The 26,115-nt window shown below is 42.2% G+C and overlaps 1 protein-coding gene across 9 annotated transcripts in view; it reads right to left on the bottom strand.

Annotated features, from left to right (window-relative positions):
- The window catches only part of Plekha1 (pleckstrin homology domain containing A1), a 50,357-nt gene extending 28,259 nt beyond the window's left edge, over positions 1-22,098 (bottom strand). For 3 of the 9 annotated variants that reach the window (XM_075972520.1, XM_075972521.1, XM_075972516.1), the window contains exons 1-4: positions 21,959-22,098; positions 10,250-10,410; positions 6,327-6,383; positions 2,607-2,652 (exon numbers count right to left, since the gene is read on the bottom strand). In XM_075972520.1, coding sequence (XP_075828635.1) covers positions 2,607-2,652; positions 6,327-6,383; positions 10,250-10,390 — 244 coding nt within the window. In that variant the 5' untranslated portion in view covers positions 10,391-10,410; positions 21,959-22,098. Of the gene's footprint in view, positions 1-2,606; positions 2,653-6,326; positions 6,384-10,249; positions 10,411-17,599; positions 17,621-21,218; positions 21,786-21,958 lie in introns of those variants that run through there. The other 6 variants (XM_075972524.1, XM_075972523.1, XM_075972518.1 and 3 more) reach the window with 6 other exon arrangements.
- Positions 22,099-26,115: the final 4,017 nt, after the last annotated feature.

The raw sequence follows: 26,115 nt of genomic DNA, 5'->3' as shown, positions 1-26,115 counted from the left end.
AAGTTTCTATACCCCGATATTAAGTATCTCTGCCGATGTAGCAAACACAATCAAACTGAATTAAGAATTAAAAGACCAGACTTAATGAATAAAACACACCAGGATGGTCTTCCAAGAGAGAAGAAGGGAAGAGGGAACAGGAAAACCACCTGGCCTTTCCTTAGGAGGCCTTTAAATACCCTGTGGGTGTGGTCGTGAGGAAGAGCCACCATTTCTTGTGCTTTCTGAGACTGGGAAGGGTTTGAAGTGGGGAGGAGAGGGCAAGGCAGACTTGAACACTTTAAACAATATCCTCAAACTAACAAAGCGGAGATATTTTAAGTGTTAAAAGGATGTGTGTTTGGGTTGGAGGTGTATTTAGCTCAGTGGTAGAGCATTTGCCTAGTGTGCCCAAGTCCTAGGTTCAAAATCCAGCACTAAAAATAAGCATGTGATCATATATTCTAACAGAATTCTCTGTTAGGTGATGAACCCTAATAGCCTTCAATTCCAAGGCTCTGAACATCCTCTTATTTAGTAACCATAATTCTAATCTGCAGCAATGTATAACTTTTACAAAAGTTTCTTAATAAGGACAAACACAGCAGGCTTCCCTGAGCAGCTAACTTCAATCTGTTCACAATGGCTTTTAACTTACTGGACATATGTGGCTGCTATCAGATTCTGCTCTGAATACCAACCTGCAGGAGAAAGGCACCCTCTACACTCGGAAGAAAGCAAAGAACTTTAACATTAACATTGCCCGAAAAGTACCCAGTCTTAATTTCTGTCCCTTCCCACGTTAACAGACTGGGAGGCACCAATTTCCTCAGTTTGAGCTACCACTCATTCTCTTAACACACTCTAGATTTCTCCATATATTAATGCACACTAATTGTAAAAGCCAAGAGGTTTCACTGAGCCATTCTGTCCCCCTGCTCCCTGGATCCTCTCTTGCTCGTGTTTTAGTTCCTTGCCTCACTGCTATAACAAAACATCTGACAGAAGCAGTTTAAGGAAGGAAGGGTCCATTCTCGCTTACAGTTCCAGATGACACAGCCCTCACAGCAGGTGGCAGGTCACACTGCGTCCACAGTCAGGAAGCAGAAAATGATGAACCTCTGTGCTCCGCTTACTTCCTCCCCAAACCCATGTATTGGTACTACTCACATTTAGGAAGTTCTTCCCACCTCTGTTAATCTAATCTCTAGGTCAGATTAACTCCCTCACAGACTTGTTTCTCCACAGGGTTGTTTTCATGATGGTTCTAAATTCTATAAGATGACAAACAAGATTAGGTACCACACCCTAGCATCCTGCTCCACACTGTTCCACAGAAGAGAAGGTTCTCTTCTCTTTCCCTGACCCTTTCTACTTTTAGACCATTTTTACATCTAATTTCTACATATTAGAAAAAAAAAAAGGCCACTTCTTGGTATATGCCTAAAGGAAATGAAATCAGCATACAAGAGAGAGTGAACTGCAAACCAGTCAGTCAGGATATGGAATCTGCCTGGGTAGAGGCCAAATCTCCAAGTCTCTGTACTTCTAACGTTCTTCTAGCTTCTCACACCCCATCAGTTCCATCCTGGTTAAGACCTTAAGTCACATGACTCACCCATCTGCTTAAGTCCCTTGCGTGGAGCCAGCAGCTCATTCACCTTCAGGCACTCTCTACTTTCTTCCCTGTTTCAAAATGAACTGTGCTGCTTGTCAACATACCACACCCTGACCTCTGCCTCCAGCACCTGCCTCCAGTTCCTACATCACGTTCTCCTCCCCTGCACACCTCTGCCTCCAGCACCTGTCTCCAGTTCCTACATCACGTTCTCCTCCCCTGCACACATCTTCCCATGAGGTCTTCTTTCTTGTGACTGGTGGTAAAAAGTGGTCCGTGATTTACCTGGCCCCCAGCATGGGGTGTCCTCACCCATGGTGGCACCTTTGACTCTATATCCCTGTCTACTGACGGCTGGAATGATAACGACAGATATTATATCTGTCAGTTAGCCTGAGATCCTTGAGGCACCAATCCTCCTTATTCTCCCACAGCCCAATGTGTCCTAGGCATTCACTGCACACCTATTCACAGCCTATGTAACATCCTCAACTCCTCCTGCCTCCAAGGTGTGAATATCTCATTCCCTTGCAAAAGACAACATCCTTTGCATTATTTCTGTGGTCAACAGAGAAAAAAAGGTACAACTAAAAACTACCTGAAATTCTGCTGGGTGAGATCACGACAGTTACATATGAATGTGGGGGGGTTATGACTAGAATGAGAAGAGTAAAGACACGTGGGGTTGGTAGCCAGGGTCAAAGTTTTATTCCCTCACCTGGATGATAGGTGTAAAGGAATTTCATATAAATTTATTCAGCCATAGGTTTGTTTCTTGTGACTGTATTACTTTTTTTCAGCCTAATTTAAAATAACAAGCATAGTTCAACCCCTTGAGCCCACATGGTAACAGGAGAGAACTGACTCCTGGAAGTTGTTCTCTCATCTCCACACGAATGTTGTGACACACACAAATAAATAAATAAATAATTGTTTTTTAAGAACTAAGAGGAGGTTGGTAAAATGATTATCATTTAGAAAATAAAATAATGTAAATATGGCTACTTACCAAAACAGAACTCTGCCTTTGGCCTTAACTTAGTTGCATCACTAACCTAGTAAAAAAAAAAAAGAGGTCTGAGTTACTCCTTCTCCACGTTACATACAATACTCAGCTTCAAATACTATACAATCTTCCACATGCACAATTTCCCACTTAGCATACCAATCTGAAATTAAAATTTAAAAGCAATCTAAAGATAGCAAATTAGATGCAGAATAATCTGGGTCCCAATTGTAATATAAGACAAATGATACTTCTACAGTTTCTTTGAATAACTTCTTTTTTCCAGAAAATGTGAAGTTGAAAGTGTACCTGTAGGCGTTGTCACACACACTTTTATAACATAATCTACAGCATGCCCTCAATGAATACAAAAAACTATGGTCCTGGTCTACAGAGCTAGTGCCAGGACAGGCTCCAAAGCCACAGAGAAACCCTGTCTCGAAAAACCAAAAAAAAAAAAAAAAAAAAACTATGGATATCCCAAACTTGTTTCTATGTTGGCAGTCAACTGAAGTGAAGATGGTAGACTGCAAGCTTGTTTATCTCAAGTCCAAAGCCCAGAAGGCCTTCATCTCTTTGAGGAGTCAGCATGGCACTCACCCTCCTCCTGTTGGAGGTCATGAGGTGCAGAACAGCTCGTCTCATAAGCTGATACAACTAGCCACACTACCGCAGTGCTGTTCCTCTGAGTAAGTTCCCTCAGACCCTATTCGTGACCTCTGCTGGGCTGTTCCCAGTGACAGGACTCATATTTGGCATTTCAAAATGAATTCCTGACAAATCCCAATTCACAGCCCAGTCACGATGAAGTTTGTTTCAGGAATAAATCCTAGGGAAAATCGCATGCCTAAAGTGGAGCAATAAAATTGTATAGTCCAAACTACAGAGTTGAAGGAGAGGCACTACACAAACAGGGTTACATTTTAACTCGGAATAGTGAAGCAGGGGAAACAGTGGCCACTCCCTGCCTGCCTCGCTGAGGTAACTAATACTTCATTTCAAGAACAATCTCCATTTTAAAAACTACAAGGCAACAAATGAGATACAGGTTGGTAGGCAGTACTCCATTCTCAGCAGTTTATTACAACTAATCCTTGTGTGTCACTCTGTGGACAGTGAAAAACACTTGGCAGTACGTTTGCATTGTAGTGTACATGTACCATGGGTAACAAGGAAATTGGGGGTCAAAATTCCATTCTTACAATGGAATCCTACTTCTTCCAATAACCATCTCCATCTCCACAGAGGTAGGTTGCAAGTCATTCTGAAAAACATTTTCTACAATTTTGTTTTGTTTTGCTTTGTTTTTTCGAGACAGGGTTTCTCTGTAGCTTTGGTGCCTGCCCTGGAACTAGACCAGGCTAGCCTCAAACTCACAGAGATCCGCCTGCCTCTGTCTCCCAAGTGCTGGGATTAAAGGCGTACACCACCACCACCCAGCTCTGAAATACATTTTCAATGTCTCAATTTACAGAAAATTATTTGTCTTCTGAAATTTTACAGTTTGGCTTGAGCAGAAATGTTTCTGTTTAAAAATACTGTCCAGGAACAATACAGATATATTTTGCCAATAAGAACAAATGCTGTATTATAAAACTGATAACCAAGTATTTTACGTATAAAGATGGTTATCTTAAATAGAGGCTATAGTAGTTTGAATGTAATTGGCTCCAATAATCTCACAGGGAGTGGCACTATTAGGAGGAGTGGGTTTGTTGTTGTATGGCCTTGTCTGGAGGAAGTATGTCACTGTGGGGGCAGGTTTTGAGCTTTTCTGTGCTCAGGATACTATCCAGTGTCTCAGTCGACTTCCTGTGGCCTACATTTCAATATGTAGCCAGCACCATTTCTGCCTGCACACTGCCATGTTCCCCACCATGATGATAAAGGATTCAACCTCTGAAAACTATAAGCAAGTCCCTTCAATTAAATATTTTCCTTAGAAGAGCTGTTGTGGTCATGATGTCTCTTCACAGCAATAGAAACCCTAAAACAAGGCAGACTAGTGTCCTGTTAAAGCAATCCACACCTGCCACAAGACAATGGCATATGCTCAGAAGTACTAAGTGTGTCACTACCATCAAAAGTACTAAAAGAGTCAATAGTACTAACATTTGCACCTCATATTTTAAATTATCAACAGATGCTCAAACTTCTGTGTAAAACAGTTACACACACAAACAAACCCATAGGGCTAGCATAGCACCTTGGTAACTTAATCTTAACTCTACAAAACATTAATTTTAAAAAAAAAAAAAGGGACAGTGGTGGTCTTCTTTAATCCTGCACTTGGGAGACAGATGGATCTCTGTGAGTCTAAGGCCAGCCTGGTCTAGATTACTGCATAGTAATCTTTGAAACAGTCAAAACTACAAAAAGACCCTGTCCCTCACCTCCCCAAAAAAGTACCCTGGCATGGTTTACTACACCTTGAATCCCAGTACTCTAAAGGCAGAGTCAAGGAGATCTTTGAATTCAAGGCCAGCCCGGACTACATTGTGAATTCACAGACAACCAAGATTATATGATGAGACCCTGTCTAAAAAAGTAAAAAACAAACAAAAAGGTTATTAAACAAACATACAACCTAAATTTTTGAAAACTAAAATTTAGTACTACATAATCTATTTCATTCATTCATTTTGGTTTCTCAAGACAGGGTTACTCTGTGTAGCAGTCCTGGCTGTCCTCTGTGTAGCAGTCCTGGCTGTCCTGGAACTTGCTCTGTAGAGCAGGCTGGCTTTGAACTCAAAGGCATGTGCCACTACTGCCTGGCATAAAATCAATTTTAAGAAACAGAAATCAGTAAAAGCAAAATAAAAAGGAGAAACCATCATCATTCCTTCAACATGATGACAGTGCACATTTTTCTCAAAATAAAACATAGGGGGTGGAGAGAGTTCAGAGGTTAAAAGCACTTGCTGCTCTTTCAGAGGCCCCAATTTCAGTTCCTAATACCATGTCAGGTGGCTCAAAACCATCTAACTTCAGCTCCAGGGGATCTGATGCCCTCTTCTGAAATCTGCAGGCACCCACATACACAATATGTGTATGTACATACACATACAAATAATAAAATCTTAAAAATGTCGGGCAATGAAATTTTTTAAATTGGGGGGAAAAAAACCTTTAAAAAGTAATATAAACTTAACAACTCTTTCCTAGAACTTCAAGACAGAACCCGTTAGCTGACTTTTCTACGGTCTTTTTGTTCATTATTTAATTTTCAGACAGTGTCTTGCTGGTAACCAAAGCTGGCCTTAAACTAGCAATCCTGCCTCCACTTCTGCTGCTGCCAGCAGTACAACTCCGCCTCTGTCCTCAGCAATTTCTCCCTTTTGTGACATCCACGTACCGATCATAAAAATTAATATTACTTGTCTAATTTGTCATATTCTATAAATTACTCTCATATTTATTCCAGTTTCATCAACTTAAAGAACTAGTCACAGTAAGCAGGGGCAATCTTCAATATTACTGGAACCTGAGCATCGCTGCTAAATGACAGAGAGAAGCTATTTTGATCTGTTCACACTCCCACCTGGGGACAGGAATTCACATGAGAATAATGCAATGAAAACTGCACAGGATGACACACCCCTATAATCCCAGCACTCAGGAAGATGGAGAATTCAAGGCTAGCCTGGGCTACATAGTTAAGAGGCTTTCTCAGAAACACCAAAGAACAAAAAAGTTAAATTTTAAAAATAATATATAGTCTACCTTTGAAATGTAGGTAAGTTTAATGGCTCCAACCCGTGATGATCCCGAAGGCAAGTTCTAAAAATAAATATTAAAATACAATTATTACCCAACATTATTTATGTATTGTATAATATAGTTCAAATGTACTAAAAACATTTGAAAATTTTTAAATAACATTTTATAAATATACTTCATTTGGTTTACACATTTACTAGACCTGATATCAAGATAACAGAACAGGACTGTGGGTGTGGCTCTGTGGTAGCCTAGCATTTGTGAGGCCACAGGTTCTAATCCCTGCAGGCAAAAAAGTGAAACAAAATGAAAAGATGACAACTGGGATAAGGAAGTGAGTCTCCATGCTCCATCATGGTATAGCCTAGAGCTAAAGAGATGTCTTTTTCATTGTAGCTCAACTAATATTCTTTTGTGAGCTTAAAGATTTATAAGATCAAATTTTGTTTATGTAAGCAATGGGAGAATATTTAGAGACACAAAGCAATATAGTTTTAATTAGTTTTTAAAAACTATCCATTTAACATTGATCTAGTAAAACTTATCAAATATATCTCTTTAAGAATATTGGCCTCTTGACCCCAAGCAGGAAGTAGATCCAAGCCTTGCTCAGCCATTCTGAGAGAAGTTTCCTCCTGTAGCAGATGGGAACATATATAGAGACCCTCAGCCAGACACTGTGCACAGTGAGAGACCTTGGAAACTCAGCCATAAACAAGATGGCTCCATCAAATCCCTCCTCTCAGGGAACCCAAAAGAAGAGTAGGTAGAAAGAGTGTAACAGCCAGAGGACACATCATTTAAATGGTTTAAGTGCTATGCTATAAACTACTGTAATGCTTTTTATCTTTCAAAAATATTAACTCATTCCCTTTTTGATGGAAATGTGCTGTGTATACTTTGAAGTCCTCAGCCAAATACCAAACTTTTCAAGTCTCTTCAAATTCACTTCCTAGTACAGATAGATACTTCATTAATTCTGTATCGTTATCAACTTCCTCAGCAAAACATCGCCATAAAATGAGTCCTTGTAATAGACTCGAGTGGATTTGTAGACTGAAGTCTAGTGACAAAGAAAGCAGTAGAAAAAAGGAAGTGGCTCTCCAAGGAGAGGCGAAACAAACTGCTTATTGACCAAAGCTCTTAAGCACTTGGACATATACGATGAAATGGAACCATTTGAAGTTGCTACTACTTCTCAGTCATTCAAAATGGCTCTAAATTGACAATCTCATATGGCTTAGTCCTTATATTTAAAGGTGAAACAAACTTGGTATTAATGACTACTATACTGACTGACTGAAACAAGATTTTAAAAAGTTCACTTAAGCTAGAAAAAAACTGTAAGGAGCCAGGAGGTGGTGGCGCACAACTTTAATCCCAGCACTTGGGAGGCAGAGGTAGGTGGATCTCTGTGAGTTTGAGGCCAGTCTGGTCTACAGAGTGAGTTCCAGGACAGCTAGGACTGTTACATAGAGAAATCTTATCTTGAAAAACTCAAAAAAAAAAAAAAGGACTGAAAAAAGACTTTGAATTCTATACAATATTCAGAAAACTCAATATACTAATTACAAAAAAAAAACAAATGTCTTTTAAAAAGTTCATGTGAGTTGGGTGTGGTGTTCCACACCTGTAATTCCAATGCACAGGAGGTAGAGGAAGGAGGATCAAGGGTTTAAGGCCAGCTTGGGCTTTATGTGCCCCTGTTTAAAAAACACAGCAACAACAAACGAAAGGCTAAAAGTTTAGCTCTCAGTGGGATAGCCTGAGCTTAGTACAAATGGGGGCAATCACCAGCACATGCCTTACAACCACCCCCATAGGCACAAAAAGTGTGAAAAGACCTAGCTGAGTGCGAAGTTTAGAAGACCCCTCCCTACCAAGATGGATTACTAATCCAAACACTCTGTAGAGACCTACAGTGACTCCTTTGCCATTGCTACCCTGAATCCAGGGATCATCTCTTCTCCACTTCTGGGCCAAAGTCAAATCCAATCTTAAATGTCACCATCTCCAGTATAATGTCAGCTCCCTCTGCTTTTTATAACTATGCCTTTTTCTGATTCTAAGTCTGTGTTTCATACATGATAACAAATACACTTCCTTTTTTATCTAGCTTTGTATATATCTGTTAACTGAGAAGTTTTGGTAAAAGGGAGAATTTTAAGAAAAATCTGCAGAAGAATTAAAAAAAAAAATAACAAAGGGTTTTATGGGGAATTCAGAAGAACCATATGTAAGGTCCTCTGTAAAGAGGTCAATCAGGGTAAAACGCTGACAACCTACACCCTGGCTCTGCAGGATCCAATAGCTGAGATCTTGCGAAGAAGATTCAATGTTATTTCTGAGGGAATCATGTTCCAGCTAAACACACAAGACCATAAAAGACAAGAATCTGATTCATATGTTGAGGAAAAGGAATCAACATGAACTTTTGATTCCTGCTGCCCTGTTATTTCTCACTGACTCAGACCAAGGAGATGAAGATAATAACAATGCAGCTGCCTGCTCGGCCAGGTAACTGCCTCCTGAGGACGGTCCTTAGACTCAGGGATAAAAGAGTAACACAGTGTCAGTAAGCTCTGCATGGACACTGACAGAGGATGCTACCGCCTGCTAAAACGTCTCACCATACAAAGCGAGTACACAGCTAATGTAAGCTGAATTAAAATATAACCCATCCCATGCACCCAAATTTCTAAGATTACCTGTAAATAAAGGGCTAAACCTACATGGTAGAGAATCAGAGAGTAAAGTCAAGACTGGTGAGAAAAGTCAAGGAACTGGATTTTAGCTCTGGCAAAAATAATAATTGACAATTTCAAATATGATACATACTTTTTAGCTGTGTGTCATTCAAGCTATATCTAAATTGAAGAAATTGAGGAGACTGAATTAATACTAAGGTCATCTGTAACCCCCAATCTATATAAATGAATACTTACATTTTATCACATCAGTACAGATAATGAAAACTAAAGACTAGTTACAGGGGACCTGTTTCTGGTTATGGTGACCTTTCTAAAATTCCTGCTCTATCCAGGCCATACAATCAACGCCCTGGGTAGGAAGCTGGCCAGACCCATTCCTCACTTTCCACATACTTCACTTCACCATGACACACACCTCCATTTTTAGCTTTTAAAATAATTTTGATTTGAAATGAAGAGCTCCACAGGCAAGAAGTTTTCAACTATTCAGCAGAAAATTTTTAATTCCAGATCTCTCACTGATCTTGAAACTGGGATTTTTTAAATTTATATTCTATTTATATTTATTGAGGCAGGAGGGAGGGCGTGCACATCATGCTCAAATGCGGAGGTCAGAGAACAGTTTTGGGAGTCTGTTCTCTACTTTTACCATATGGATTCTAGGTCCTCAGACTTGGCCACAGTGCCTTGATTCACTGAGCCATCTCTCAGTAATTAAAAGTAGTATTCTATTTTTCAACTTCTTACATCTAGCCAAAAGTTTTCAAGAAAACAACAAAATTAAAGTCAACTTCCGTCACAGACTCATCGCGGTGACTGACACTCAAAGGGGCAGCACACGATGAAAGAACTGCATGAGCCCAGGAGTGTCAAAGAATTCCAGTGGGTTTTCCAAACAGGAACACTCACAATCTTAGGCAGAGTATCTTAAATCTGTGATTAGTCAACATTTTTCTACAAAAAGAGTACTTCCCTCACAAGAGGGAGAAAATACATGTACAAGGATAAATTTTAATTTCAATCAAATAAACTTAATTTTATCCTCTGAAGTTCAAATAGGAGTAGAGGTCACAGGTACCAACAGGGGGAGAAAGTTAAACCAGTGGAAATAAATCTAAATATGAACTGTTCAGGAAGACAAACTCACAATCTACATCAAACACTAATAAATACAACTCTTTATGCTGTTATAAGGTGATTTGGGCTCTTACAAACCTGTGGATTATCCATGTACCATACGAAGCTGTCCTCTCTGGTATCCAGGATGAAATACCGTCGAAGAAATTTCCCACTGTTCTCATTTTCTTCAATGTCTAGAAAACCACAAATGCGATTCTGCCGATCCACATAAGGCATTTCTGGGCTTGAACATTACACTGTAGAATGAAAACAGCAACAGTAAGCCCTAGGAAGAGTAATTTCTAAGCAAACATCAAGATTAAACTTGGACGACAGTTCAGTCTATTCCACAAGCAGCACAAACCCCACTACAGATGAGACCAGTTAACAGGAGCTCACACCAACATTGGACGCACTGGCAGAAAGTATTTAGGACTTAAGTTTGCCACAAATGTGCCACTAAATCCAACTTCAAACTGGTGTGGACCAAGAAGAGCCATCTACTCAATTAAATAACTCACTTGATTTCCTTCTAAAATAAAATCAAGTGTGCTAAAAATTACCCATTCAAACTTTAATTTCCTCATAAATCAAGATAAACTACCTTTTAAGATTATTCATGGTTTTAATTTTTTTAAAGATTTATTTTTTTGGCTGCAAAACTGGTACAGCCCCTTTGGATATCAGTATGGCGATTTCTCAGAAAATTAGGAAACAACCTTCCTCAAGTCCCAGCAATACCACTTTTGGGTATATATCCAAAGGATGCTCAGTTGTACCACAAGGACATGTGCTCAACTATGTTCATAGCAGCATTGTTTGTCATAGCCAGAACCTGGGAATAACCTAAATGCTCCTCGACTAATGGTGGATAAGGAAAATGTGGTACATTTACACAATGGAGTACTGCACAGCAGAAAAAAAAAATCTTGAAATTTGCAGGCAAGTGGATGGATCTAGAAAACATCATATTGAGTGAGGTAACCCAGACCCGACCCAGACAGACATTATCACATGTACTTACTCATAAGTGGTTTTTAAAAATAAAGCAAAGAAAACCAGCCTACAAATCACAATCCCAGAGAACCTAGACAACAATGAGGACCCTAAGAGAGACACACATGGATCTAATCTACATGGGAAGTAGAAAAAGACAAGATCTCCTGAGTAAATTGGGAGTATGGGGACCATGGGAGAAGACTGAAGGGAACGGGAGAGGAAGTGAGGGGAGCAAAAAAAACACAGCTGAATAAAATCAATTTAAAAAATAAGTAAATAGGGGATGGAGAGAGGGCTCAGCGGTTAAGAGCACTGACTGCTCTTCCAGAGGACCCGGGTTCGATTCCCAGCACCTACATGGCAGCTCACAACTGTCTGAAAATGCAGTTCCATGAGATCTGACACCTTCACACCAACAAACATAATAAAGTTAAATAAATAAATTTTAAAAAGAAAAAAAAATAAGTAAATAAAAAGATTGATTTTTTGTTTAAGACAAAGTCTCACTATGTATTTCTGGCTGGCCTAAAACTCAATATATAGCCAGGCTGGCCTCCTGTTAACAGAGATCTTCCTGCTTCTGCCTCCTGAGTATTGGGATTAGAGTCATGTGCCACCACGCTCGACTGATATTATTTTTAATTGTGTGTGTGCCTGTATCTGGGTATGGGGATGTGCACATGGAAGAGCAGGGCAGGTGCCAAGTTCAGAAGTCACTGTTGACTTCTGAGAAGTGGAAATGCTGATGACTATTCATAGGGTTGCTTTGAAGATTACAATTATTCTTAGAAGAGAACTAACAAAGCACCTAATACCCACTGTTGGGGATGAGAGACAAGTATTAGAACCATGATAGGGTCCAGAAACACAACAGTCCCATCACTGCGGGGACCCCTCATCCTAGTAGAGACAAGCAAACTTTCATATACACTGCCGGGGTGCAAAATGGTTTAGCAACTCTGAAAAACAAGTTAGCAACAGATTCTAATAAAGTTAAAAATACACACAATATAAACCAGAAATTCCACTTCTGGGTATTTATCCAAATCAAATGAAGGTCTGTTCACTCAAAATCCTGTAAGCAACTGTTTACGGCAGCATTACTCCTAAGTGTCAAGAATCAGAAGCAACCCGCTGACCGGCGGCCGAGTGAGCACAGTGCAATGGAGCTTTACTTGGAAAGGGCTGAACTACTGACACACAGAGCAACGGAAATCTCATCTGTATGTGCTAAGTGAAAGAAGGCAAACTAAACATGCTGTGGAGTCAGAACAGATTACCAGGTAAAGAAAAGGCTGACTTCAAAATGGTAAATTTTGGGTGTGATGAAATGTCTTATACCTTACTTGTGGTGAACTAGGCGCTTATCAAAGCTATGAAGTCTACATGCTACAGGACAGAGAAAACAAGCTGGAACTGAGCTGGAGGGTCCTTCCCCACCAGCTTGATTAAGTTCACAGTGCTGGAAGGTGCTATAAAGGCTGCTAAGGAAAAACACAATCAATAATTTTACCCACCTGTAGACCTGTGTGCTATAATACTAGGCACCAGGCAAGCTACGCCCCCTGCAGCGACAGTAGCTAAATTGGTATTGGGGATAACCAACCATTTTGTGATTGGATTGGAGGCCTGCTCCACAGGAAGGAATATACATCTGGTATTACAGCCCGATCAAAGCCAGAGACCCAAAGGGAGAGCTTACCTCACCACTGTTGCCCTAAATGGACATGCTGTCAAACTACCATAAACTTACAGACTAGTGCCACTGGAAGCCTAGGACCAAGAAGTTTCTTTTTCAGAAGGCTCATCTCTCGTATGTAGAGGCTCATATCTGATCAAAATGTCAAGAAACAGTGACTGTTGAGAACTCAGTCCTAAACAGGATATATACATCACCATCACCTCTCCAGGTCCATTGAAGAAGTGAAGAGGGAATTAAAGAACTGGAGGGAGTAGGGGAAGTGCCACAAAATACTGCCATCAAGACATGACACTGCCACTGCAATTACAAACAGCAGCTATGGTTACCTTCACAAACTGGGCCCTTCAACATTCCATCACAGACACAGGAAGTACCTATGGGGCTCCATCCTTTCCTGACAAGCTTTCCTGCAGCCACTAGGAGACTAGCTGAGGAGAATAAGGAGTTGAAAGAGAAAAGAAAGTGGATCATAGAGGGTAATGGGGGTGAATATAATCACAATACACTGTATATATGTATGAAACTGTAAAAGATAAAAAAAAGATAGTAAAAGAATAAACTTCTTGCAAAGTAAAGAGGAAAGCAGCCACCCCACCATGTAGGAAAGATACACGGCTAGGGAAAGGACCAACTACAAACACTTTCAGGATTTTTTTGAGGGGCACGTTTTGATTGTGCTAGTTACACAGTTGCATTCTTATGCCAAAATTCACAGAACTGTATGCTAAAATGGGTAAAATTGGTTGCATGTAAATAACATTTCAGTTATCCCGAGCTTAAATAAATAGTAGCACATATACTCCAGAGAACAGCTAAAATGAAGCAGACTGACATTACAATGTATCAAGAACATAAAACATTCATAATTTATGTATACACTGTTGATGAGAAATATAAAATAATAAGCCACTTCAGACATCATTCTACCCTGTAGCCTACCCATCTCATCCCACATATCAACCCAAGAGAAATGAAAACAAGCATAGAAAGACTGACAATGCTCAGAGCAGCTTCATTTACAGGCTATAAACTAGAGACAAAGATGCTCCTCAGCAAATGAACAGACAATAAATGCAGCACAGCTAAATGATGGAACACTGGTTTATAGTACAAAGTAGTTACTGACATGTAACAGTCTGGATTAATCTCAAAATCATTATTATACCAAGTAGAAAAAAGGCAGGCACAAAAAGCTGCACAATAAACAACACAACTCCAGTTACTTGGAACTGGGCAAAAGGGGGAAGATTAACATCAAAAAGCAAATTTAAAGGTTAACAGCAATCTTGAGCCTGGTGTGGTGGCACTTGTCTTTAATCCCAGCACTTGGGAGGCTGAGGCAGGCAGATCTAAGTTAAAGACTAAACTCATCTACAAAGTGAGTTCCAGGACAGCCAGGGCTATGAGAGAGACACTGTCTCAAAAATAAATAAATAAGGGCTGGAGAGATGGCTCAAAGGTTAAGAGCACTGTCTGCTCTTCCAGAGGTCCTGAGTTCAATTCCCAGCAACCACATGGTGGCTCACAACCATCTGTACTGAGATCTGGCACCCTGCTCTGACGTGTGAGCATACATGGAGGCAGAATGTTGTATACATAATAAATAAATAAATCTTAAATATATAAATAAATAAACAAATAAATAAAATAGTAACAATTCAAGAAATCACTGATAAATAACCACAAATAATTTTAAAAGAATTTGGAAGAATACTATATACATAATAAACAAATAAATAAATGTTTTTTAAAAATTTGGATGGCAAAAATTAACGTGCATAATCAAAGTTAACAGAGTATGTTTGCAACTTATTCCACAAAGGGCTATTTTCCATTGCCAAGAAATATAAAAAAAATATCAAAAATTCAACAAAAAATGACTCAGACATGAATAGATAATGCACAGAAAAAGATACAATCAGACTTTGTGTGCTTCCTCACAGAAAAGTACTATAGCCTGAGAGCCTAAAAAAGGGCAAACAGAAAAAAGAAACCTCTGCACAAATGTATCTGAATCTGAAATTCTGTGAACTCTAGATCTTTGGAAACATGACAGCAACAGCAAATCATCACTGTATGTAATGCCACCACTGAGTGATCAGATGCAAACATCCCAACGGATATTACAACCACCAAATGAAACGGAGAAAAAAAAATCAAATAGCCTCAAAATACTACCTCACAATTTTCTTACTAATCACAAAGAGGAAAATGTATCTTTTCAATGAAGAGATCGTCTAGCCCCACCTTTACCAAGTGTTTTAAAATCTAATGAATTCAGACACTTGGTCTTAATGGATATGGCTTCTCTCTTAGTAAAGCACACTATAGGATTCTACTGGTATGAAATATCCAGAATAAACATGTAAATCATGTAGATCAGCAGCTGTCTACTTACAGGAGGGTAGGTAGGAAATGAAGACATGAGGATGGGAAGTATGTGGGGTTTTGGGGGGGGCAATGATACAAATATTCAAAATTTTGGTAACAGCTATACAGCTGCAAATACACTAAAAATCAATGAACTAACTTTAAGCAGATGAATTATACTGGGCTATCTCTCAATAAAGTCTCTTTTTAAAATGAAATAATTATAATTGTCTTTCATCCTAAAGAGTATCAGAAATACTCAGGGGCATTTCCTCTCCCAGATCTATGAATGAAGGTCTAAGGCTTCACTTCTATTTAAACCTGGTCTCTTGGTGAGCTCACTTTCACATGTCTAAAACAGTAGAGCGCCAGCCTGGAACCTTCAGTCTTAAACATCCTTGAACTCTATAGACTCATGGATGCACGGCCCACAATATATAATCCACTTACTTCCCTAACATACATCTGCAACTCACAGAACTAAACCCAGACACTCCCCTCATAAACCTGACTCTCGTGTCTTGTCCATCTAAGAAAACCACCATGTCCTCCTTTCAATAGTTCCAGCAAAGTACCTCACAGAGTCATGCTTGAATAAAGTTCTCCTTTCTCACTCCATGTCCAATACATCAATAAATCCTGTTGGTTCTGTGTTTTAAATATATAAAGATTCCTTCCACTTTCCATTCTTGCTGCTCCCTGGATTGCTGCACGGACTGCCTTGCTTTTTCAGTATTTGCCCCACTGCAACCCGTTCTCAACACTACAATCAAAGCAATCCCATAATTGAATAAACACAACTCAAAAGAGTTTACTCAATAAAAACAAAGACATTTACTTCTTTTTAGATGCTGTTCTAAATATTAATTTAATCTTTATAACAACAATACTACAGATGAGAAGAATCAAAGCCCAAAGCACAGGGTTGGGAAGAGACAGAGCCGGAATTCAAATGAGGGGAGCCCGTGTCCCCTAACACTACACAGAATCTCCTACTACTCAAAAACCTGCAGTAAAGTGGATGCCAACCCCAGCTGTTCAGTAGAATTACTCTGAGTTTCTGAAAACTCTGACGCTTTGGATGGTCAGATGACGCCCCACTCCACCCCTTCTCAAGACCAACTCTAGAGGAAATTCTGGGATTGAACCCAGTGACCAGTACCTTCCTGTTCATCCAAGGCTGAAACACTGTCATTTCAACAGGATCCCATGCCACTCAGTAAAAACCAGGGACGGCCTTTACAAAGATCTATAAGGCTTCACCACCTCCCTACTCCCTGCCATCCCAGTACACCCCCACCCACCCACTCAATCATCTGTCAGCAGACTAACCAAACAAGCTCCCCGTGCAGTGCAGGGCAGGGCCTCTTCGCTTCCTTCAGTGGAGACCTCCCTACGACCTTAGCTAAAGTTGCAGAACCTCCCAAGCCCACCTCTCGTCTTCTCTCCCTGCTGCACTCTAGCACATCCAACACCTAACAGTGCGAGCTTCCTGAGGGCAGGACTTTTGTTTTGCTAACTCACTTCCATTTCTCCAAAACCTACAACAGCATGGTGGAAGGTGTTCACAAACTACCTTCTGAATGAAGTGTGAAGTCACTACCCATAATTACTGCATTTCCAGATACAAAGCTGCTTTTCCTTTATCAGATAAAAAGTCATGTAGCAGATTTAACTGGTTTGTTTAGATGACAGAAAAAAAAAGGCCCTGGTACTAGATTCCCATTTGAATTTATATTCTCAGTAAAGAAAGCATCAGAAAAAAAAAACATAAAATTCCAAGATCAGCCCACGGCCTCACATCTACTCTTCAGCTAGATTTATGTACTGAGGCATAGATGGATTTAAAACTCAGTCACAAATTAACATTCAGTTGCCATCTCATCAGCTGGGTAGAAAGAAGCAAGGCTCTTAAGACACAAAACAAAAAACAGACAGAAGAAAAAGGAAGGAAAATGTGAATTTTACACTGAAAGACCTCAGGCCACAGAATGTCATACTATTTGTTAATCAGATGCTGTATGGACCAGAAACCCACACAGACGGAGCAGAGAACATTCAGTTGTTCTCCCTTACCCATGGGGATTGGTTTCAGGACTCCCACTGATACCAAGGTCTGTGCTGCTCAACAACCTACAGTATTTTCATATAACTCAGGCCTTCTCCTTCTGCTGCACAGCACCCCTAGATTACTTACAACACTGAACACATACAAGTAAATATATATACACGATTGCTAATGCAACAATATGACAAGAAAAAACCTGTACATGCATGAAATATGATGAAATCTTTTTAAACTATAGGTAGCTCATTTGGGGGATAGCATCTACACTGTACAGACAGCTGTGCAATTAGGCATGGCCTTCACCTACCTGCCACATACAGCTCTCAAGGCTCTGGCACTCCAAGTACCTCCTTAACATCCTTTTCCTCAGTAGAAGTAACTGACAGAGAGAGAGGGAAGTGTCCCATGTCTTCAGGGAGAAGACAGAAAGTGTTCACCAGCAAATAGACATTCTATTCACTAAAACTTGGAATGCCTAGGAGACAGGGAGACTGGCACTGCATGTTCCAATTCACTTTCAGCCTGCACAGCAGACTATGCAACAGGCTCTGCCTCCAAGAAAGCAGCAGGCACAGAAAGGCAGTCTTAAGCAGCCCGCAAGCAAAGAAGTGAGTTTCCAGTGGCTTGAACAGCAATGGCAGGCATAGTGGTACTCAAGCAGTCTTGGCATCATCAAAAAACTTGACTATAAAGAAAAAGATCCTTAACCCTCTTCACCCCTACACACTAAAAGGAACAAGCTGGTGGTGTGAGAAATGGAAAAGGCCTGGCCAGAGAAATTTCATATGCAGGAACTGTGCAGCAGGGAGTCACCATGCAAAAACTCACCAGTAATATCAGCTTGTGTGTCAGACCCGCCACCATTAATTAAGGAGGAACAGATAAGGAATAAGTGCATTTTTCCATTCTTCTGACCAGTCCCTATCCAAGCAGATCCCCAAAGAGGTACAGCAAAAGCTACATAATAATAAATAGCAATCCCTCTGTATCCCAAGAGCTTCAGGCAGTAAGTGGCCAGACTCTGGGTAAGAGAGGAAAGTAGTTCTAAATTAAATATCGGACAGATGCTTTAAATTGGAATAGATTGGACTAGAGCTTTTTTTTTTGGGGGGGGGGGGGTCCTAGATAGGGTCTCACTATGTAGTTCTGGCTGTCCTGGAACTCACTATGTAGAACAGACTGTTCTGTAACTCACAGAGATCTGTCTGACTCTGTTTCCCAAGTGCTGGGATTAAAGGAGTAAGCCACTACGCCCAGCTCTGTCTGACTTGAGCTTTTAATAGCTGTAAATGATAGAAAAGCTAGCCTTAATCTTGGGGTATGAGAAAAAAAAAGAAAGATCCTTCAAGCACGACTGAAACCAATGAACATTAAAACTGTCTTACGTTTACTGTCACTAGCTCAGACTTCTCAATAATACAATAGCCTATGGACCTGCATAACCACCCTTAGTAATGGAAGGGAACACCCGACATGGAAATTCTCAGGGAGCGTTTACTATACCTGCTAAAAAGCTGCATCAGAAGCACTCTGAGATCACCCCTAACTCTGGCACTGCTAACGACTATCTTTTCTTCAAGAAAAGGATAAACAGAATCCAGAACCAAGAACTCACTGGTTAAACTATAAAAAGCACAGTTGCCTAAAGGCATTACCACAACTTTTGGAGTGTAAAGCTTTCAGACTGACAAGTCAAATTAAGAGTTTCATTTTCAAACAGTATTTTATTCTAAAAGGCATTCAAATCCTAAATGACTCTAATTTTCTTTTACATGCAAGAAAAATTCCATGTTCAAAGAAAGTATGGTATAAAATTTGCCAAAGCACTATCATTTAAAAATCAAAGCTATTCAATTTGTCCAATGGCTCATCAAACAAATGTTCACTTAAATATATTCTAGGAATCACAAATGTACATATTCTTTATCATAGAGAAACTACAAGGAAAACTATTAACCCTTCTACTGCTTAGTTACTCTTTAACTGTTACAGAGCCCTAGTTATGTGGCAAGTTATCCACAGGATGTCAGTTATTTATTTATTTATTTATTTATTTGACAAGTTCTATTATGTGACTCTGGTTGTCCTGGGTCCTGGAACTCACTATGTAGATCAGGCTGGCCTGATCACAGAGATCCACCTGCCTCTGCCTCCCAAGTGCTGAGTTTAAAGGCAGCCTCAAGGGGATGTCTTTTTCTTGTATGAAAACATTCATACAAGCATTTCTTAAAACAACTGAGTATTACAGGCAGGCATCTAAAGCTACTGACTATTTCTCCCACATGAAGTAATTTCAATCCATTCTCAAATACTGCATACTCATAAATAGTCGAAATAAATGAGTAAATTAATAAAACTAAAATTTGATGTTTATTTCCTACTGGACCCATCTTATTTTATTATTACAGATCCGAAGCAATTTTTTGCTTGGGCATATGGAAAGTGATTATTCATGTATGCTCAGCTCACAGCTGGCATTCAGTAGATGCTTAAAAGCATCACTACCACAGTCTTGAAACTTCTTAGTCAGAGTAGAGTAGCTACTGGCACATCTGTACGGTCACTACAATCTACCAAAAGCCATCTTCCTCATTCTTACATGACAGCTTCTAAACAAGAACAAGACACGTGCACACCACACAACATGACCATGATAAAAGTCTGATTTGAATCATACTAATTAACTATTTCTTACATTTCCTTCTGGCTTAGGAAATATGGGGGGGAGGGGGGTCTGCAATCTAACTAGGCGCATAACAGTAAAGAACTTTCGCTCAGCCTTAGGCCCAGAAGTCATGTTATCAGTAGAAAAGTCCACAGAGATGGAAGCTTCCACCTTTCTCAAGTGTCTTCCTGGGCATTGCCCACAATATCTTATCCCATCTCTGAACACTGCCCACAATAACTGTTTAGAAAGAATCCACTGCTATTCTTAACATCCTTAAATACTTCTAAAAAGGTCCTTCCTGCTTATGAACTCACCGCCGCTTCCTCACAATTGTATACTTATCCTGTCCCGCTGTCTCAGTCTCCGCCAAACAGATGTATACAAGACCTCTTTCCTATTTTGCTACATTGCTAAACCCAGACAGAAAAAAAAAAAAGATACAAACCTGCTCCTTTCCCCGCAACAGCAACAGTGAAACTATTGGCGAACAGGATAAGGGAGATAGAAAGCAACATGTATATACCACTTCCCTGCTGTGGCAAGCTATTGACCCTTTACTACAAGCCCAGATTCACCGTACATCCCCTGACACAGGGTTACTTCTCAGGAGAAATCTGTCACTTGGCACACTGTGTGGTTTATAACACTATAAAATAAACTATTAATTTGAATTCTGTCTGATTTAGTATTCCAGTTTAAACGTACCTCTGCTCTTAAAAAAAAATTAACTTTCCCTAAGAAGAGAGTTAGTACAAAATATGGAATATTAAATTTTGAGGAAAAATGCTTTGCCACAAGTGTGTCGGCAAGAAAAAAAATTAAGACGCACGCATTGCATTCAAAATGCATGTTACTATTTTTGAAGTAATAGTTCCTCAAGTCCAGCAGTAAACTAAAAATGGTTTTTCAGTTTTGCCTCCAAAGCTTGAGTCACTTAACGTTCTCATAAACTTTGCAGTAGATTCTTCCAGTGGTAGTCAGCGAAGAAAAGCATAGACGCTAGCTCCTCGGAGGGAAATAAAGCAAACTGCTCTACAGTTTTAAGATAAGACAATGGTATAAACCTTGGAGTGGGCTATTTGTTCCGGTCATTAAACACACAGGAAACAAGCTTTTCTAGGTAGAAAACTAATTTACAAAGGGCAACGACTTCATTACAGTACAGAAAATCCCATTACAATAGATAACGACCGACTTATCCAAGCAAGTATTAGAAAGAATGGGAAGGCGAACTAGAAACCTAAATGCCATCAACTACCTGGGTATCTGTTCCTTAAACCTGTCCCCGGGATCTGACCCCAACCAGCAAGTCACTTTCTGAACTGACTTGGCCCTCGGTCGAGGCTCCGCTGGGGTGTCGCAGCAGGCAGCACGGGGATTCTAGCAAAGGCAGAGCAGCACGCACAGCAGGGCGCTTTCAACCTGACACCACTTTCTTCCCGGACGCTCTCCCGGGAGGGTCAATAGAAAGCATCAGAAAGGAACCACAAGCCGGGCAGGGCCGCCCCCCGACGCTGTCCTCCTGCGAGTCCCCAGCCCCGGTTCCGGGCACCTCCCGGGTCCCACCCGCGTGACCTTGGCCGAGGCACTCCCAATCGTGCCACCCGCCGTCCGCACACGCGGGGAAGCCGGACTGTGCGGGAGCGAGCGGCGGGGATGATGAGGCGGACACGGCCCAGGAGCCGTGCCGCTCCGACAGGCGTCGCCACCGGGATCCCGGAGAGGGGCCGAGCCGCGGAGGCGACAGCGAGGACACGCGGGGCCGTGGGCCTTGGAGGGGACCCCCAGGGCGGGCCGCGGGGCGCGAAGGAGCCCGCGCACAGGTGAGCCCGGCCTCGCCCAGGTGCACGCGCGCCCGCGGACGCGCGAGGAGGCGCGGCCCCGCGCTCCCTCAGCAGCCGGCGGCCGCCTCCCACTCGCCTCAGCTTCGCGTCCCTCACCCCGCTTTCCCCTTCCACACACCCACACCCGAGCTGCGCGCCTCACGCCCCACGTTACCGCGGCCTCCGCCCGGAGCACCCGCGCCGACGCGGACCCGGCTCCTTCAGGCACTCAGCTGCCGGGAGCGGCGCCCACGACGGCCCGCCCGCGCACTGCGCACGCGTGCACGCGCCGCCTCTACCCCACCAGACGGCGACTGAGATTCCGGAGCGGGCACTCCCAGCCAAGGACACTACAAGTCCCGGCAGGCTCCGCGCACGCCCGGCGGCGTGGCGGGCAAAGGAATCGGGCGTCTTCCTAGTTTCAGGGCGGTGGCTCGCGGGCCCGCGCGGGGCGCTGGGTCCCTGCGCCGCGCTGCATCCTGGGGCTTGCAGTTTTCGAGGATCACGAGGCTTGGCTTGGGACGTGGAACTCCGGGTTCTCTGATGTCATCGCCTAGAGCTGCAAGGCGCAGGGATCCTTAAAAATAGGTTTGGTTCCTTTGCAGATAATTTTCAGGCTGTCCCACAGTGGGTCTAAGAAGCATAAAATTCACCGGTTGCACATCAGCTTTTCAATCATAACCATTTCTTTCTCGAAATACAATTTCAACTCATCTTTATAATGGTGTTAATAGTGCAAAAGGCCAAAGGAAATTTAAGGTTTGCTCAAAACCCTTTCAGGGACATAGTTAGAAATAGTCAGCATATTTGTTGAGCAGCTACAGTGTATGAGGTCTCTGCCCTCATGAAGCCTTTGTTTCATAAGGAAAAGTAGACCTGTCAAAAATACAGTCCTTATATTTATACGTGGGAGAGAAGAGTGAGGTTCAGAGACAGGGGAGTCGGGCTTCCTCAGAAAGGATGTCCTATCCAGCAAAGTTCTCCGAGGAAGAGATATTTGAGCTGAAACCTGAAGGAGGAGAAATATTCAAATATGCAAAGAACTGGGAGAGAATTACATGTCCCCCCCTTTCACAGTGAGTGACACACTCTAGACTCTCGATAAACGTTCATGGGTTCTATGTCCTTCGTATCCCCTCTCTGCACAGCTGTGGATCATGCCCTCTCAGTAAGAAATCTTTCTCAAGGCTTCTCATGACAGCCTTCCTCCGTGGTGTACATGAGACAACCCTTAGGATGTGCTCGTCTCAGAGTGGGCTGAGAGGTGGAGGTGAGAAAGAACTGGCAAACTGCCCCTTGCTGACTCTCTGGCTCCTCATCACCAGCTGCTGACCATCCAAGAGTCAGCCTGTTACCTTCTGAGAAGTCTCAGCTGCACAGCCTTGCTGAGGGCCATATGTCTCTTCTTAGGGTGGAAGCAGAGGATTCCCTTCCTCATCTACATAATGGCAGAGAGAATCTATAAAGTAGCCAGAGCCGACACTTTTATTTGGTCCGTGCACAGGACTTTTGCTGATTTAACTGAATGTGTAGACGACATTTTTAAAAAGTTTTCACATAGGAATCCAGACATCACCTATCTGATTTGTCCAGACTTTTGAGACCACCTTCCTTGGTTTCTCAAAGATCTGAAAGAAATCTCTGACTTTTCAGCTCTTGGAGCCTTAGAAGATTCCATTGGGAGTCATTAGGACATATCCAACAGAACGCTTGTTTGCACTTCCGTAATAAAATACCCGAGAGAGGCCGCTAAGTTAGGAAGGGCTTATTCTGGTTCCCAGTTTGGAGGTATGGTCACGGGGAAGGGTATGGCAGCAGAAGAATGAGATGGTTCACCACGCTGTGTCTATGATCAGGAAGCCGAAAGAGATGCGCGCCGGTGCTCGGCTCTCTTTCTACTTCATCTTCCTTCTGGGACCTCAGCCCGTGGAATGAGGTGGCCTATATTCAGGGTGTGTCTTCTCGCCTCAGTTACATTTCTCTGGAAATTCCCTCATAGATATGCCCTAAGGTAGTATTCTCTCTCTCTCCCCCATAAGTTAGCAATTAAGATCAACCAACACAATCTGAAAATCAAATACAAGTTCGGTGTCTTTTCATGAAAACCCTAACCCGGAGATCAGATTGGCATCATAGCAGTAAGGTTCTCAGTCCCTCTGTTCCTCTGTTATCCACCAGAGAGCTATTCTCCTGATTGTTATTACCATTTAACTAAGTAGTGTGCATGGCATAATGAACCCTAAAGCTCATTGGCTTTGAGATACACACACACACAATGACAGGAACCAGAGAAGTGACTCAATTTGCCCCATGACACACAGCAGAGTAGTCCCAGGGCTACTTCGAGACTGGGAGCCAGCCAAAACCTGGTAACTCCTGATCTGCCTCTAAGTGCAAAGATTAAGGTGGAGGGGGGAAGCAAGTGTAGGTAATAGAAGGTTCTCTGCTCTTCCACTGCCCCCCATTTTTCAGTTCATTACATAACAGTACTTTCAGTGTTATTTAAAGAAAAAAAAAGCATAAGTATGTGAACTACTCCTCCGCCAAGATTAGAGCAAGCTTAGAGTCTGAAAGTGGGCCCAGTGAAAGAACCGAGGCATGCCGAGATACCTCATAGATCCAGTCTCCATCCAAGGCTCTGTAATTCCCCTCTGAAGCATCGCTGGCCCGTCATCACCACACTGCAAATGGATAACGCCCTTGGGCCTTTTCTTCCAAATACGCCTTGGCTTCTTTCTCCACACACTTAGGGCAAGACTTTGGCCCCTCTGATAAAGCCAAGGAGACTGGAGTAGAGAAGCCAGGAAACTGGTCCCATTGCAGATGGTGTGACTGGATGCCATCCCCTCTTTGACAATCTCTGACTTCCTTTCCCGGGAGCACTTCACACCTCACTTCTTTGCCTTTACTTCCTCTCCTTTGCGGTGCTCATGTATTATTTCTACAAACCTGAGAAGACCATTGCATACATACCTCACTGGTCATATTTGTCTCCCGTCCCACTAGAGTAGAAGCCCTCCCCTGACCATGTTTAATTCAATGCTGTCCTCTGAGTGTCTTGAACAGAAACGTGTGCTAAACAATGTCACAAGCCTTTCCTGCTGGAGTCAGAATTCCAAGTCAAACCACAGAAACAATTCCTGAAGTAAATCCCTGTCTAGCCAGAAGTCAGGGCCAAGGTGGGGCAAGGATTAGACAGGGATGGAACGCTCTCTGAACCCAGCTCTGTCCTGTGTTCCCTCTGGAAACTCGGAATCAGAGAGTTAAAAAACAAAAATAAACCAACAAACAAAAAAAACAAAGAACACAACTTTTCCTTAATGTTCAGTAGAAACGTAGAAGTAGAGGCAGGAGAGAATCGGGGTTTTGTCTCTGCAGTTCCAGTGGTGAAGCTGGCTCCTGGCTCGCCGCCACACCCACACACCTGGCAACAAGCTAGTGATAGGGAGGAAGGTTCCTGGTAATTACCCAGGGCTGCTCGGGCTAAGGGACTTGCCTAGACTACAAATGAGGTGGCTGGAGTCTCCTTCAGAAGCCACGTCTTGCTCAGCACAGCCCTGCTCTGAGAATGAATGTGATGGACTATCCTGGGTTGGTGCCTGCTCTGGTGCCAGTGAGAATAGTCAAATTTCCAAGTGGGTCCGCAACCAGCCAGAATCCCAGGCCCACAGAGAAGAGAGAGCATGCGCAGGTGACCAGCTCAGACACCTGGAGAGAGCAGAGTTAAGTCTTTCCAGATTGCTGACAGTCAGGCAACCAGGAAAGAACATAGCCCTCCACATCTGGATCAGTGTGACGTAAAATCACCTAGTGCCACCAGAGTGCCCAAAGTGCCCAGTCACTCTGTGATCTCTGGGGTCTAGGAGCTTCTAGCCACATGAGACATCTGGTTATGACATAGTCTAATCCTCCTAACCACACTTGGTGATTCTAGGATGCAGGTAAGCCCGAAAATTGAGGCACTCAGACTGTTGTGTGTTAGCCAAGCATGTGGCCTCTTGCTCCAATGTGTCATTCAGACCTGAAAAGCAAGGTTTTCTGAGTTCAAGCTCACCATACAGCTATGTCTCAATTGCTCATTGCTATGTTAAGGTAAAGAACATTCTTGAAGGTGAAGGCTCTTGTCAGAGAAAATTGAGAGAGACTCGGGGAACTGGGAACAGTTCTATCTTGGTATCATAGGCTTTTCAGCCTGTAGGAAATCCTCCTTAGATCACTGCCACGTGCTTGCCCCCACTACAACCACACCCCAGCTGCAGTCAGAGGTCGCCGGCTTTTCCCATCTGTCTCACCATTTACCAGAAGTGATCATTAGAATTCAGCAACAATGAG

Source organism: Microtus pennsylvanicus, chromosome 5 (assembly GCF_037038515.1).
Source record: "Microtus pennsylvanicus isolate mMicPen1 chromosome 5, mMicPen1.hap1, whole genome shotgun sequence".
NCBI classification, from domain to species: Eukaryota; Metazoa; Chordata; class Mammalia; order Rodentia; family Cricetidae; genus Microtus; species Microtus pennsylvanicus.
Note: the sequence above shows the minus strand (reverse complement) of the source record. Positions and strands in the feature narration are given on the sequence as shown.